Source organism: Camellia sinensis, chromosome 6 (genome assembly GCF_055761805.1).
Source record: "Camellia sinensis isolate YWXY chromosome 6, ASM5576180v1, whole genome shotgun sequence".
Taxonomy (NCBI): Eukaryota; Viridiplantae; Streptophyta; class Magnoliopsida; order Ericales; family Theaceae; genus Camellia; species Camellia sinensis.
The window spans coordinates 113,396,027-113,412,500 of record NC_138966.1 but is presented as its reverse complement, the minus strand read 5'-3'; the positions used below and the strand labels follow the sequence as shown (position 1 = coordinate 113,412,500).

The window sequence follows — 16,474 nt, the reverse complement described above, 5'->3', positions numbered from 1 at the left end:
TTTCCACCTTCTCCAACCACCTCCTCGGAGGCGGTGGCACCCACTCCGCAACCTTGCCAACCACCGCCATTCTCCCCCACCCTCTCTCAACGTCCAAGCAGTCCCCCGTAGATTGGATCAGATCGGATTGAGAATCGTAAGATTCTACTTTCTAGTAACAATAATGTAAAACTGCAAATAAAGATGATGCATACAAAAAATTAGGTGAAAAATCATAAATTCAACGATCTTCCTTACAATCCTACCTATGATCCTACACGATCCTGTTATGATTCTACACGATCCTACTTGTTGCAATCTTGCTATAGCATGCATTTGGGATTGTTTTGGCAATTTAGGATTGTAGGATTATATGATTTTGAGGTCCTCGCCTCCCTCCATCTCCTTATTCTTCACTCTCTCTCTCTCTCTCTCTCTCTCTCATTCTCATATATATATGCGGCGCCCTCACCAGCTCCCTCTATCCACCTTCAACCTCTCCTACTTGTTGCGATCTTGCTATAACATGTATTTGGATCGTTTTGGCAATTTAGGATAGTAGGATCATACAATTTTGATAATTATGGCCTTGCCTCTCTGCATTTTCTTATTCTTCACTCTCTTTCTCTCTCATATGTATATATATGTATATGTAGCACCACCCTCACCAGCCCCTCATCCCCCTCCTCCACCCTCCACCAACCCCCTTTGTCCACGTTCAACCTCCTCATATTTGGATCAAGTATGAATCCCCCAAATCAAAACCCTAAAATATATATATATATATATATAGAGAGAGAGAGAGAGAGATCCTGGTTGTGGTGGTTACTGTGATGTCATGATTTGGTTGTGATGGTGGCTAGGTGTCGTAGGGGTTGTTGGGGTACGGGGTGGTTTGACGTGGGATTGGTTGCGGTGATAGGGGTGGGCGGCGAAGGGTGGGGGACTGCTGGAGGTGGCGGGGAAGGGGGGGTTGGGGGTGGCGGGGAAGGGTCGGGGAGAGTGGGGAAGGTGGGGGTGGGGGTGGGGCTGTTGGCGGCTGGGAAGGGTGGGGGAGGGGTAGTTGGTGGCTAGAGGAGAGGGAGGGAAGAGAGAGGAGAGGGAGGAGGGAAAAAGTTAGAGGGGTAAATTGTAAATTTTATCATGTTTTTGTAATTAAATTTTAAGTTTCATCCCATTTTTTTGCAAATTCCCTACTTTATTTTACTTCTCTCTCTCTCTCTCTTCCCCTGTGTGTGTGTGTGTGTGTGTGTGTGAGTGGATACAATACATGTTGATCTACAGATATTAGTTGTGACATTCTTATCTTCACTACGTGTAGGGGAAGAGATGAAGAGGACAGTGATCTGCAAGAATTGGTTATGTCTTTCTCTGGGCTTGAAGAAAAGGTCCTTGAACAGTACACTTTTGCAAAGGTATATCTAAACATTGTCTTACAATTTAACTGGACATTGTTGTGCACACATCATTTGCTGAGCATTATTTTTGTCTTGTTTTGCCTTCTGTATTCAATAGGCTTTCTACTTAATTGATTTTCGTCTCCTGTTTGCATTGATTTCAGTTTATTAGCATGTCCTTGGGATAGAAACTTTTACAATTCACATGAAATCATTTTACAATTTTTGGAAACTATGAATTTTTGTATGTTAACGTAAGTTGTCAATGGTTACAATCAGCTGAATGTGACTCTGTAACTCAGACAATATTTCGTACATTTGCAAGTACTAAACCCTTGGGCAACAGAAGGGTGATGATCAGGTTTAGTTTTTATCCTGGAAAGCTGAAAAACTAATGGGAGAACTCATTTAATTTGAGGTAGCATGAATTGTGGTACTTGGCATTTGCTCCTGCAACTGATACTGGGGCAGCCTGTATTAAGGGGCAAGCCATATGAATGTTTTCTGTGGCTCCCTCAGTTGGCAATTATAAGAGAATTGTGTCATTAAAGCAGTTAAATAATTTGTGTTCCAAAAGCTGAATCTAGATCTATGATTTTTTAAAAACTAAATAAAACACCTGTTTAATTGGATAGAAATCCTTTTATATATGGGGTCACAAAAAACTATAATGAATGAATTCAGTATACTATGAGAACGGGCCTCTGGTTCTGTGGTTAAAATTAGGCTGAAAATCCTTAAGGTTATGGATTTGAATACGAGGGAAACAACTTCATACATAATGATCGAGGTTAGGTGTGTATCCGTCCACCCCTCCTTGAGCCCCTCATTAATGAAGACTAGACTGGGTGTACTTTGTTTCAAAAATCTGTCCCTCTACTTGGGTACCTGAATTACCATTACAATTTCTGTTCACAGTTCGGGAAAATAAAGGGGATAGAAAATGAGATTATTGTTGAAAAGGATAAAGTGGGATTGTCACGACCCCATTCCGCCCCTAGTAGGATGGTGCCGTGATGGCCAGTAATCCGAGATTTACCAAAGGCCAAATTACAAAGATTCACACACAATCAGAGTATACATATGGGGCCTACATGTGCGGAAGTAATAAAATTTAAATCTAATTAGTCCATAAGAGCTGTGCATAGATTAAATGAAATGACATACATCTTATCGAGGTCTTACAACTTGAATACAAATAAAATAGGTACATAATACATCTTGATCAAAAGGCTTCTCAAGCCGACATAAACAAAAGAAATAAACAAAAGAAATACACTACAAGCCAAGAAGCATGATCTTCAAGATGCTACAAAAATGCGAATCCAAAACAAGTTGCAAATAATCATCTAGGCGCCGCCGCTTTCTTGCTCTTCACCTACATATATATAATGAGAGGGTGAGCTTGGATACTCAGTGAATGATATCAGAAATAAATGGTTAAATGAATGATATCCAAGATCTTTATCCAAAACAATACATATAATAACTTGTACAAAATCAAGGGATGAACCAAGTTCATCTATCAAGTCTTTCAAATCTTCTTGGGATGTTAATAACATCTACATAATACCAAATGATGACATTAAACAAAGGTGCTACAAAAGCTTAGAGTCCTCTAGCATGCAAGGACTTGTGCTACAAAGGTTTAGAGTCCCCTAGAACGTACGGACTTGTGCTACAAAGGTTTAGAGTCCCCTAGCACGTACGGACTTGTCAAGAATGTCATCAAGACAAGATAATACTTGATACAAAGATTAGGGATAATCATTCATGCTTGAGCAAATACTTTTCCAAAACGAAGCAAAGCTTTATCAAAACTTTATAACATAACTTTATTAAAAATTCCATTCACATAATTCTTCGGGTGTAGGAATTACAAGCAAGGATCCAAGGCCTACAAGCACAATATAAATCCCATTGAATGCACTTCAAGAAGGCAAGAAGAGATGCTCAAAGATGGGTATCAAATGCATTCTTAAAACAAGCTTTACATGACAGGAAAGGATCTCGGCATTTCTTTCAAAACTAGGTCAAGTCAAAGCAAAACATGCTGGAAGTTACAACATTGCCTTTTCATCTCGGGAAAATATGCTGGGTACTAACCAGGTCTAGGCCGAGGTCCCACACCTCTTAGCCGAGGTGTGTTCCCGACGACCATGTTCAAAGAAATGAAGTCTGGGAAAATCTGGGTTTCCCTCTTGAAGAACATGAAGGGCATGAATGCTAAATTCATAACTTCTTTATTCGAAATCTGAGTTTTCATGAGATGAGTTTGAAAACATGGACTTGGGTACCCATACTTGAAGATTTTATGGAAACAAACACAAAAACATGGAACTTTGTAAAAAATAAACTGATGTATTATTGATTGATATCTAATTGTTGTTTTGATGTATTACAAGATTATTTGATATTGTGTTATGTATTACAACTCCTATATATAGAAGAGAAGGTGGTAGTAGGTGTAGTGTAGTGGAGGTGGTAGGTGAAGTGGGTGCTAGTGGAGATAGTGGAGGTGGTAGGTGAAGTGGGTGCTAGTGGAGATGGTAGGTGGAGGAGTAAATTGGTAAATTCTAACAGCCCCCCGCAAACTCAAGGAGGATAGAAACTAACCAACTTGAGTTTGAAAAGAGGAACAAAACAAGAAAATACATAAAAATAAAAATAAAGATAGGAGACACTGTATGGTCGTGTCAGACCGTTGGTGAAGACACTGAAAGGTGGTGCCATAACGTGGTAGAGGACACTGGATGGTGGTGTCATAACGTTGTAGAGGACACTGTATGGTGGTGTCATAACCATGTAGAGGACACTGGATGGTGGTGTTTGACCGATGTAGAAGACAGTTTATGGGGTCATGGCGGACCGTTGTAGAAGACAGTTTATGGGGTCATGTCGGACCGTTGTAGAAGACAGTTTATGGGGTCATGTCGGACCGTTGTAGAAGACAGTTTATGGGGTCATGTCGGACCGTTAGAGAAACTAACCGGAATCAATGTCGGGACAGTTTACAGAGTCTTGTCGGACCCTTGTAGAAACTAACCGGAATCTATGTCGGGACAGTTTACAGAGTCTTGTCGGACCCATAAAGGAGCTAACCGGAATCAATGTCGGGACAGTTTACAGAGTCTTGTCGGACCCATGTAAAAGTGGCACCCTCAAAAGGTGTGCCCAATTTTGTCAAAAGGCGTGCCATCAAAAGGCGTGCCCAACTCATCAAAAGGTGTGCCATGAAAAGGCGTGTCATGAAAAGGCGTGCCAGGTTGTCGGCGTCAAAAGGCGCGCGATGCGCGTGGCTGCCTCTGTGTCATGGTCTTTATAAACCGAAGCGGAGGAGGCAGAAACTGAGACAGAAAAACTGAGAGAAATCTCTGAAAAATTCTTCAGTCTGCTTAGAAAGAGAGGTTTTGCTGAGAAGAAACTCTGTAACACTCTCTATAACACTCTGTTGCCCAGAAAAAATGGCTTCGTCTTCCCGCGGGCTGCTCACCCTCTTTCCCGACCTCAACGAGTCCACAGGAGAGAGAACTGGTGCGGTGGCCAGTGAACCTCAACCAAACACCTCTGGTTTTGCTCCATTGAACTTTCCGATGCGGTCGGTGGAGCAAAAAATGGCGGTGCAAACTGATATTGAGGCTAATCAGTATACTCTGAAGTCATGCGTGGAAACCATGACGGCGGTCACAAATTTGTCGAACCGGCTGCAGAGTAGAACAAATGAGGTGCAGCATTTAAATTCCCAGCTGGCTCTGCTCCAACGCATGTATAAGGATGCGCGAGCAGAGATCAGTGTGCTAAAGGCAGAAAATAAGGAACTGAAGCGGAAGGCCACCGTGATGTTCCGATTTGGAGGGCCGCCATATGCTGCAGTGGAGGAGCAGGGAGTAGTTATCATGCCCAGTGGAGTGGGAAATATGGAGACAACACCGGCAAGGGCTGCAAAGGACGGAGGCAAGAAGAAGAGACCTGCAGTAGAGTAGAGAGAAAAAATCCCACTGTTCCGATATGTGTTGGGTTTGATTGTTTGTTTGTTTGTTTTTTTTTTTTTTTTTTTTTTTTTTTTTTTTGTGGGAAAATTGGGATCGGGGTTGATCCCTGAGATGAATAAAATATGGTTTGGTGTGCAAAGTTATATGGTATGAATGAAATTTGAAAAAAAAGTAAAAATAATGTGAAAGAAAAATAAAGAAAGAAATAATAAGAATAAAGTTGAAATCAAAACGAAAGATAGGGGAAATAAGGAAAGTGGTTCACGGGGTTTATTGGCCCAGTTTTTATTTTTATTTTTATTTTTATTTTTTTATTTTTATTTTTTAATAAAAAATTGAAGAGAAAAAGAAAAGAAAAGAAAAGAGAACCAACTATTGATGATGAAAAAGTGAGAACCAACCACGTGAGTGCAAAAGGTGAAGATGGGTTTAAAAAATAAAAAAATTAGTGGATGATGGCATGCTATCAAATTGCAGATTTATGAGAACCAACCCACGTGGGTGGCTTTGGTTTTTTTTTTTTTTTTTTTTTTTTTTTTTTTTTTTTTAATAAAATAAAATAAAATAATAAAATAAAGAAAGTTTCATAAAAGGGATGCACATGGTTCTGAGGTGGTGCATAATAAGAATAAGAATAAACGGAAGTGGGAATAAAAGGGAAATATCGTGGGTACTGGATTGGAAATATACAGAAGCGATCTGGGTTGGCTTTGAATGTGATCTTCAACATCTACAACAAAAAAAAAAAAAAAAACTAAATTCTTTTCCTTTTCCATGGCTTACTTCGACTCTATCTCTCGCTTGTGGATCTCTCATGATGTTGATCTCTTGGGCTACCAGACTAGCCGAAGCACCAAAGACTGATTTCGAGTTCTGGAAAACCCTCTTTCCTGTTGCTGTGGCGCATACAATTGGGCATGTGGCTGCGACAGTGAGTATTGCAGTGTCGTTTACTCACATCATCAAGAGTGGTGAGCCTGCTTTCAGTGTGTTGGTGTCGAGGTTTCTCTTGGGGGAGATTGTGCATCCAGAGGTACATGAAGACAGTGATGAGACCTAGGCCTCTCTGATTTCGATGTTGATGATTGGATCGGATCGGATCGGAATGAAAGATCAGACTTTAGGACAGAGAAGAGTGAAGGTATGTGTAGAAAATTTTAGTGGATTAGGTTGAGGTCCGGCGGGCGGCCAAGGTGAGGTTGCCGCCCGCCGGGAAGCGAAAATAGTAGGTTCTAAACCTGCTCTGATACCATGTAAAAAATAAACTGATGTATTATTGATTGATATCTAATTGTTGTTTTGATGTATTACAAGATTATTTGATATTGTGTTATGTATTACAACTCCTATATATAGAAGAGAAGGTGGTAGTAGGTGTAGTGTAGTGGAGGTGGTAGGTGAAGTGGGTGCTAGTGGAGATAGTGGAGGTGGTAGGTGAAGTGGGTGCTAGTGGAGATGGTAGGTGGAGGAGTAAATTGGTAAATTCTAACAAACTTGTTACAAACTTTCGGATCAAAACATGGTTTTATCTCAAGAACACAAGAACATCATTTTCTCTTTCTAAAGCAAGCTTTAAATCAATGCATGGCTCATGAATCATGCTAGATCATGCAATGCAATCGGATCAACATAAAGAATAACAAGAGTAAATCAAGATTCTAACCTCAAAACACGGATTAAACGGCTCAAACTCTAAAGATCAAGCTTGGGATCTAGCTTGGGATCTAGCTCTCTCTCTCCAACTTCCTCTCCTCTTCCTAGAGCTTCTCTCTCTACCATGCAAATATGACACACAAAGTAATATGTTTCTCTACTGCCAGCAGACTTAACCCTCTGCTGGGACACGTGGCAACGGCTGGTTGGATCTCCTCAAAAGGTGATTGACTGACAAGACAAGTGCATGACAAAGTGTATATAACAAGTAAGGTGACAAGGGCACTCCGGCATGCAATGACCTCGGGTCAAGACAAGGCTTCGGCAAGTAGGTTTAATGATCTCGGCTAGGAAGGATAACACTTGGCCTAGCTGTGCCACACGTCGGCCTAGATGTGCCACACCTCGGTCTAGGTCATACCAGTCCAGGAACAAGATCACTAGGTGCAAGGTTCAAAGATCTAAATTATCTAAAGGATAACATCTCGGCCTAGATAATACACATCTCGGCCTTGGTGATGAACACCTCAGCCTAGATAATGACATCTCGGCCAACATGTCAGGGTGAGCGTGGAGGTCAACCAAGGTGGTTCCAAGATGGTCTAGGTATAAGAAGTTCAAAGGTGTAACCTAAGCTTGAGATGACCTCGGCTAAACTCACACTAAACAAGGAACAAAACATGCAAGCAACACTTATGCGAAACAAATCAAGGTTTGCAATGCAACTTAACAAGACAAGATCATGTAAATACATGCAAGCATGACTAGAGTAAAGTGAAGGTTGCTACAGGAATGCATTCAAGGATGTGTGTGTGTGTGTGAGAGAGAGAGAGAGAGAGAAACAGACTTTCTTACTGTGGCCTCCCTAAATATTTGGGTCTTTTAACTCGGCATCTTTGTGTATTTTTTCAGGCAAATTTGATTAGAACAGCCGCCATGAACTATTTATTGGATTCTGGAGTTCAATGGGGGGAAGCACCTGCAGTCAAGGTGAGGAATTAGAGAAAACAATTATGGTTCTTTTCTTCTGTCAGAGCCTTGACTGATGAACACTATTTTTCTCTAAAAAATTTCCATACAATGCTAATACTTTGCAGGGTGTGCGAGATGCTGCTGTAGAGTTACTGCATACTTTAGTAGCTGTGCATGCAGAGGTACTTAATTCATGCTTTGCGTGATTTATGTTTGAAAATTTTCTTGTTTTGCTATTTGATTCTTTATGCTTCCTTTTTTTTTTTTTTTTTTCCGACCTACGTTTAGTGCACTGTATTTATATTCTGTTAAAATTAGAAGCCATATCCACATCAGTTTAAGGCCAATCTCTGAAGCCTGACTAAGTAATCAACTGATCATACGTCTCAAGTTCATTTTCTCAATTAAACTTATGAGGTGAAATAATTTCTTCATTACAGGTCTTTGCTGGCTGTAAGCCCCTACTGGACAAGACGCTTGGTATACTCGTCGAAGGCCTAATTGATACTTTCCTCAGTCTTTTTCATGAAAACAAAACAAAAGATCTTAGGTCATTGGATGCAAATGGTTTTTGTCAGCTCATGCTTGAGGTAAATAATGGCGTTCCACCTCGCTTACTTGTATTGTTTTAAATTAGGTACTGTTTATTTCTGGAAAAGTATATTTTCTGGTCCTGCAGCAGCTAACATCAGACAATCACACATTAAAATAAATTAAATGCAACTTTGTAGTTTATTAAATCGATGATCCAATCCTGGTGAGTGGTTGTGTTTTGCTTGCATGAAACCAAAATGGACAACTTAGATAGTGCCATAGTTGCAAGTTTGTGGGGTTTATGTTTTGTGAGTTGGGAGGCTGTAGATGCTACACTATAGAGCCACAGGTGGGGGCATTTGATTTTTTGGGATATGCGAGTGGTGGAAGGAAATGAGCGATGTCCTGCATGGTGATTAATAACTCCTTGTCCTTTTTATTTTCTTTGGTAGAGGATGGCATTCGGTGGATCTTCTGAGAGGCCTATGGCCAGGTTTTGGATGCCAACAGGAAAGCATTGTGGGGGGAATTGATGGGTGCAAATGAGAGGTGGGGTGTGGAGTAGGTGAGGTGGTAGTGGTGTAGTGGGTTAGGTTTAGTGGAGTAGGTGAGGTGGTAGTTGTGTAGTGGGTTAGGTTTAGTGGAGTAGGTTTAAGTGGGTGAAGTAGGTGGAGAGTAGGTGGATTTTAACAGCCCCCCGCAAACTCAAGGGGGATAGGAACTAACCAACTTGAGTTTGGAGAGAGTAACAAAACAAGAAAATACATAAAAATAAAAAAGGATAGGAGACACTGTATGGTCGTGTCAGACCATTGGTGAAGACACTGAATGGTGGTGTCATAACGTTGTAGAGGACACTGTATGGGGGTGTCATAACGTTGTAGAGGACACTGTATGGTGGTGTCATAACGGTGTAGAGGACACTGGATGGCGGTGTCAGACCGATGTAGAAGACAGTTTATGGGGTCATGTTGGACCGTTGTAGCAGACAATGTTGTGACAGTTGTTGTGACAGTTTACAGAGTCTTGCTGGACCCTTGTAGAAACTAACCGGAATCAATGTCGGGACAGTTTACAGAGTCTTGTCGGACCCATAAAGGAGCTAACCGGAATCAATGTCGGGACAGTTTACAGAGTCTTGTCGGACCCATAAAGGAGCTAACCGGAATCAATGTCGAGACAGTTTACAGAGTCTTGTCGGACCCATGAAGGAGCTAACCGGAATCAATGTCGGGACAGTTTACAGAGTCTTGTCGGACCCCTAAAAAGTCGCACCCTCAAAAGGTGTGCCCAATCTTTCAAAAGGCGTGCCATCAAAAGGCGTGCCCAATCCATAAAAAGACGTGCCATCAAAAGGCGTGCCCATGTTTTCAAAAGGCGTGCCATCAAAAGGCGTGCCCAATCTATAAAAAGGCGTGCCATCAAAAGGTGCGCCAGACACGCGGCGATGCACGTGATCGACAGAACGCGTGTCGGCCTCTTTGTCATGGTCTTTATAAACCGAAGCGGAGGCTGAGGCCGAGAGAATCTGCGAAAAACCTCTGAAAAAAAAAACTTCGTTGTGCTGAGAGAGAAAGTCTGAAAAACTCTTCGTTGTGCTGAGAGAGAGAGTCTGTAACACTCTGTTGCGAGAGATATTCTGTAACACTCTGTTGCCCAGAAAATGGCCTCGTCCTCGTCTTCCCGTGGACTGCTCACCCTCTTTCCCGACCTCAACGAGTCAACAAGAGAGAGAACTGGTGCGGTGGCACTGGAACCTCAACCAAGCGCCCCGGAGTTTGCCCCGTTGAACTTTCCGATGCGGTCTGTGGAGCAAAGAATGGCAGTGCAGTCGGATGTGGAGGCCAATCAGTATACTTTGAAGGCATGTGTGGAAAGCATGACGGCGGTCACAAATTTGTCGAACCGGCTGCAGAGTAGGACAAATGAGGTGCAGCATTTAAACTCCCAGCTGGCTCTGCTCCAACGCATGTATAAGGATGCGCGAGCAGAGATAAGCGTGCTAAGGGCAGAAAACAAGGAGCTGAAGCGGAAGGCCACCGTAATGTTCCGATTTGGAGGTCCGCCGTATGCTGCAGTGGAGGAGCAGGGTGTAGTGATCATGCCCAGTGGAGTGGGAAACACGGAGGCAACACCGGCAAGGGCCGCCCAAGACGGTGGCAAGAAGAAAAGACCGGCGGAATAGGCGAGAAGAAAAATCCCACTGTTCCGATTTGTGTTGGTTGTGTTTTGTTTTGTTTTGTGTTTTTTTATTTTTATTTATTTTTATTTATTTTATTTTTTATGGTGTAAAATGCTGATCGGGGTTGATCCCCGGCATGAAGAAATGACAAGTTTGTAAAATGTTGTTGTTTTTTTTTTTTTTTGGGAGTGTTTTGTTGAAAAAATAAAAATAAAATGAAAGAAAACAAGGGAGAAAGAAAATAGATAAAAAATATTTATAGATGGATTATATGAAAAACATCAGTGCGATTGTTTCAAAATAAAGTGGGGTATTTAAAAAAGAGGAAAAGTGACTTGGAAAAAATAAATAAAAATAAGTGATTTTTGAAATCAAATGGAGGAGAGAGAGGGACAAACCCATGTGATAAAGTGGAGAGAGAATGAGTGGAGTATGGTAAGGGTTTCATCCAAAGCCAAAATTCCTGCAGCGAATCACTTCGCAAATCCTAGCATGAGCTTTTTCTCTTTCCAGGCTTATTCATGAATTTCCTGGTGATTTCAAGAGCCTCTGGTGGCATTGTGGCAGAGAACACCCCAACCTGGATTTTGGGTGGCAGCAACTGAGAACACCCCAACCTGGATTTTGGGTGGCAGCAACTGGAAAATATCATAGATCTGATTTTTAAAAACCTCGTGACAGCATTTCATCAGCTTCATCTAAGACAAACATTTTGATGTAAACAGGGCGAAGTGATTGTCTCCGCAACATGTCAAACACACGACCAGGAGTACCAACAACAACATGAACCCCACTGGAGAGAATGCGCTGATCTTCGCGCACACTAGTCCCTCCAACACAAGCATGAACCTTCACACTTTGCTAGGCAAGTTCAAGAGTGGGTGGAAGAACCAAAGCTTGGCACTCAACCAAGCTATAATCTAGCTGCTGCAGAATTCCAGAGCAGAATGTTGCAGTGTTTCCAGTTCCAGACTGTCTCGTCATATGAGGTGAAGAATTCTTCTCCATCAGCCTCACACATGACTACAGTTGCACAAATCTTTGTTGATTTTATCAGCGGAATAGGTTGAGGTCCGGCGGACGGCTAAGGTGAGGTTGCCGCCCGCCGGGGAAGCGAAAAATACTAGGTTTTAAACCAGCTCTGATACCATGTAAGAAATAATGTATAGAGAAAGAGAGAGAATAAATTGTATGTATTATTATTGATTGATATATTGATTTCTATTACAATGATTCATGATTCCTATATATAGAAGAGGGTGAGTGTGTAGTAGGTAAGGAGTAGGTGAAGTGGAGGTGGTAGTGGTGTAGTGGGTTAGGTTTAGTGGAGTAGGTGAGGTGGTAGTGGTGTAGTGGGTTAGGTTTAGTGGAGTAGGTGAGGTGGTAGTTGTGTAGTGGGTTAGGTTTAGTGGAGTAGGTTTAAGTGGGTGAAGTAGGTGGAGAGTAGGTGGATTTTAACAGTAAGCCATGGTGCATTGGTGGGGACTCTAATGTTATTCGGTTCCCAGTTGAGAGGAGAGGTTGCAGTCATATTCCCTCTGCAACGATGGGATTTTCAGATTTCATCAAAGCTAATGATGATGAACTTTTGATTCTCTTAAATTCTGATACCGAGACCTGTGTCAGGCCATTTGCCTATCATTGTAGATTGTAGGGGCATTCATATTGGATAAAGTCCCTTTGACAGAGGTGGTGGTTTTAAGGTGATGAAGTGAAAGAAGAAAGCTTGGTTGGTGGCTCCTTTATGTCTTATGCCATGCTTGTGATGCGAAAGGAGAAGAAGAACTTTTGAGGATATAGATTTTGGAGTTCGAAGGGTTAAGACATCTTTATTGCATAGTTTCATTTTTTGGTGCGAAGGATTTTTTTTTGCTTCTGTGAATCCTCTTTTGCTTTTGTATATTGAGTTCTTTTGATAGGTTTTTTTTTTTGTTTTTCTATATAGGTTGCACCCCTTTTGGCGCTCTATAATACCATTTTGCTTATAAAATAACAATAATAACAACAATAGTTCTTGTGGACAGGATAGATTCAAATTTGTTTACTTTGCTCTTCTTATTTCACAGTGAACATATTGTTTATTATGTCCTCATGTTTGGAAGGATTTGAAATCAGTGTAGATAAAATTAAAAGAACAATGAAAAGCGAAACTGAGGACAAAGTGAATACCAAGAGCTGTATTTTGTTTTTCATCTTTGAATTTTTGGAAACGAAACGATGAAGATTTTGGAAGCAAGGTTATATTGGGATTTGCTTCCATTTTCTGTTACAGTTGAAAGCAGAGAACTGTCGAGAAAACATGATTTCTGTGTTTTTTGTTTTCCTATTTTGAAAGCAGAATGGCTTTTGAAATGATGCTAAGCAGGCCACAGTATTTTGTGAGGGTTTCTTGTTGAAAACGGTTAAAAGGAAAGATGTCCTTATGTTTTCTTCACTTGCAGCAGATTAAAAAATGCCCGACATGGTTACTTAATTAGAATGCCTGATTGTTTGAATTTATCTTCTGCAGCTTGAATATTTTGAGACCATATTGAATCCATATTTTACACCCGATGCAAGGGAGTCTCTGACGGCTTTACAAGGGGACCTCCTGGAGAAAGCCACTGAGAGTGTAACCGAGACTATTGAGACTCCACGTCATCACCGGCGGACGACTCGTGGGAGTGAAGATGCACTTTCAGATGATAGACAGCAAGGGATGACCGTGTCACCTGATGACCTCATTGTAAGGATCCCTTTTATTAGGTCTCTTGCTCTGATATGTCTTGGCATTGTAGATATTCTGAACAGGTAAGGTTGCAAAAGAGCTGAGCCGAATAGTAAGGTGTTCAAGCTTGGCTTAAAAACTTAACAAGATTCAAAACTTGTTCAAGCTTAGCTTGTTTATATAATGAGCCAATCTCAAACGAACTTTTAATGAGCCAAACATAAGTCAAGCTCGAGTAGCTTGGCTTTTTATAGTGCATATCTGCTTATTGAACAGAGTAGTATGTTGGTCAACTTTAGCTTGAAAGCTTTAGATTTAAAATGTGTTTGAGTTTGGTTTGTTTACATGACGAGCTGGTCTGGAACGAGCTTTTAATGAGCTGAACAAGAGTCGAGCTTGAGTAGCTTGGTTTGTTTTGCAGCCCTATGAACAAGTTGAATGCTTTTTTGTAGGTTCATGTTGGTTTGTGTGAGAATTTGACAATGGGTATTAACTAAAATAGTTTGCAAAACTTGGACAAGGATTTGTTAAATGATACAAATTTTTAGAACATTAGATATGGAAAACCCACTCAACCATAGCAATTCTATTATCAAGAGTCTTGACTTTTGCTACAACAAAGTTTTTTGAGTGACCAAATTACCATTGGCATATGGCTTTTTAAAGATGCTTTTATCTATTCACACAAAGTACTTGTTCCAAAGTGAAGACTGTCTTAATATGATCACTAAAAAACTTAACAAATTCAGTATGTAAAAAATTTCATGTTTTGTTTTGTTTATTATTATTATTAGTATGTCACTTTTAAATAATATTCCTACTACTATTGTTATTTTCGTTTGCTAAGCCATCCTCTTGCTCACTCTCCTTGCTACAAATATTGTGATTGTGGAGAGAGAGCCTAAAGATGTTTGGAGGGTACATAAATAGATGCAAGCATTACAACCCAACCTTGTGTTGGATAGTGTGAATCCTGATAAGTATCCGAATTTTGGAGTAAGGGTACTTTTATGTTGTGTTTGATTGGGAGATTTGAGGAGGGATTTGGAAAGGGAAAGGGAAAAGGTGTGTGAAACTCGAAATTTAGGCATGTTTTATTCACATTTCACCTACCTTTTCCATTTTCCTTTCCAAATCCCTCCTCAAATCCCCTAACCAAACACAACATTAGTATTTCAGACTTCTGCTCCATTCCCCTAATACACTATTTATTTATAGTTGAAGTGTCACATTTTTCTGTATTGTATTGTAACTCTATCAGATCATAATGAACCACAACCATCGTGGACGTAGCTCTATTCGTGGGTGAACCACGTAAATTTGTGTTCTTTTGTGCTTGATTTAGATTATGGTTTTATTCTTGTTTGCATTTCGTATCTCATGGATCTTGATTAGTTTTATCAATTCTTAACACCTGGGCTGCTCCATAACCTTCTACATTTGCTTCCCTCCTCCTTCCCTGCCTCTAATGGCATCCTATGATCAAAACTAAAACTAAAAATTGATTGCTTGGAAGTTAGAAAAGTTAGCTTGTATCACTGAGAGAATCAGTGACAGTACATCCTTTTCGGTTGCACATTTTATTAGGTGGCTTCTCTTATGCATTATTTTTTTAACAATGTTTCTATTTTCTTAGGCCCTTGCCCAGCAGTATAGCTCAGAACTACTTCAAGCAGAGCTGGAGAGGACTCGGATTAACACAGCATGCTTCGTGGAGACATTTCCGCTGGACTCAGTTCCCGAATCAGCTGTGGCTGCTTATGCTTCTTTTAGAGGATCAATGGATTCTCCCAGCAGAAATTTCAGAGGTTCACAATCTGTTGGATCCCCAGGTTTCTCCCGCCAAAGACGGAAATGAATTCATTAGTGCCCCTATTCCTTATATTATTATTATTATTATTGTTATTATCATTCCACCATTTATTGTTTGTATTGTTGTATAAATTCGGATTCTACATTCTTCCCATACAGAAGTCATGTTCTTTGGAAAATTTTACTTTCAACTGGACTTTGTGGCTTTCACTATAAACTAGTCGGAAAATATGGGTTGATCGCTAATGAACGTGGATCACTATTTCGTCCCATAAATTTAAGATCCAAACCCGAAAAATAAGGTTTCATTGAACCTACTGCATCTTAATTGACTTGTGAAGAAGCAGTTTATGTCAAACAAATCAGACAGAACGAGTATAAGACAAATTACGATTAGTCATCACTTTTATCAGTTTTTGAATCACTTCTTAAAAGATGATAAGTATTTCTTTCCAAAAAGAGATGTGCCATTCCAAAATCTACCTGCGCTTTCAAAATTTGATACCAAAACAAAGTATAGTACAATCGAATCTCGAGTTTTATTTTGCCAATTTTATCTAAATTTTGTATAAAAAATACTTTTAGTTGATGTTATTTTCACAATACATTTAACTCATTCTTTGCATAATTATGGAATTATTGCAACTAAATATTATAATAATAATCAACAATGGTTTCTTCCTTTGTTTCCTCTATTCTTTACTTATTTATATCTATTTATATGGGTTTATGTATAAAAACTAAGAACCAAACTTCTACTGTTCAAACAAGTTGCAAACCCCTAGTTGGAATATAATAATAATAGGTATACAAGAGTATTCAATGAATCAGTCACATATTTTATTAGAGCATTGACATCAAATAAAGACACGATTTATGCTACTTGTATCTGTCACCTTTCATATATTCTACATCAAGTTGTGGAAAAGTAATTGGGTGTTTCTCAGGGCATTGTCAGGTTGTCTCCCAACTCGAATATAATTGGTTTAGATAGTTTGATTTATTATTTTTGTGTTGATATTTTTCTCAACAAAGGTATGTCAATTGGTGATTAATATAGAGCAATATTGCAAGAGTAAGTAATAATTTTATGTTGTAATACACTTGGTTGAAAAAGTAAAATATAGAAATTTATTGGCCATGTTTAATTGCCGGATGAGGTTGATTGGGTTATTAAGTACAATGAGATTGTGGTGGTATTAATTAGTCAAGATTAAACATATGAAATTAGATAAAAATTACCTAA

The 16,474-nt window shown here is 40.0% G+C and overlaps 1 protein-coding gene across 2 annotated transcripts in view; it reads left to right on the top strand.

The window, feature by feature from the left end:
• LOC114291137 (exocyst complex component SEC5A) overlaps positions 1 to 15,504 on the top strand; it is a 44,107-nt gene extending 28,603 nt beyond the window's left edge. For both annotated transcript variants that reach the window (XM_028235185.2, XM_028235183.2), the window contains exons 16-21: positions 1,301 to 1,394; positions 7,934 to 8,011; positions 8,119 to 8,175; positions 8,434 to 8,583; positions 13,219 to 13,434; positions 15,053 to 15,504. In XM_028235185.2, the coding sequence (XP_028090986.2) occupies positions 1,301 to 1,394; positions 7,934 to 8,011; positions 8,119 to 8,175; positions 8,434 to 8,583; positions 13,219 to 13,434; positions 15,053 to 15,274 (817 nt within the window). In that variant the 3' untranslated portion in view covers positions 15,275 to 15,504. The remainder of the gene's footprint in view (positions 1 to 1,300; positions 1,395 to 7,933; positions 8,012 to 8,118; positions 8,176 to 8,433; positions 8,584 to 13,218; positions 13,435 to 15,052) is intronic.
• Positions 15,505 to 16,474: the final 970 nt, after the last annotated feature.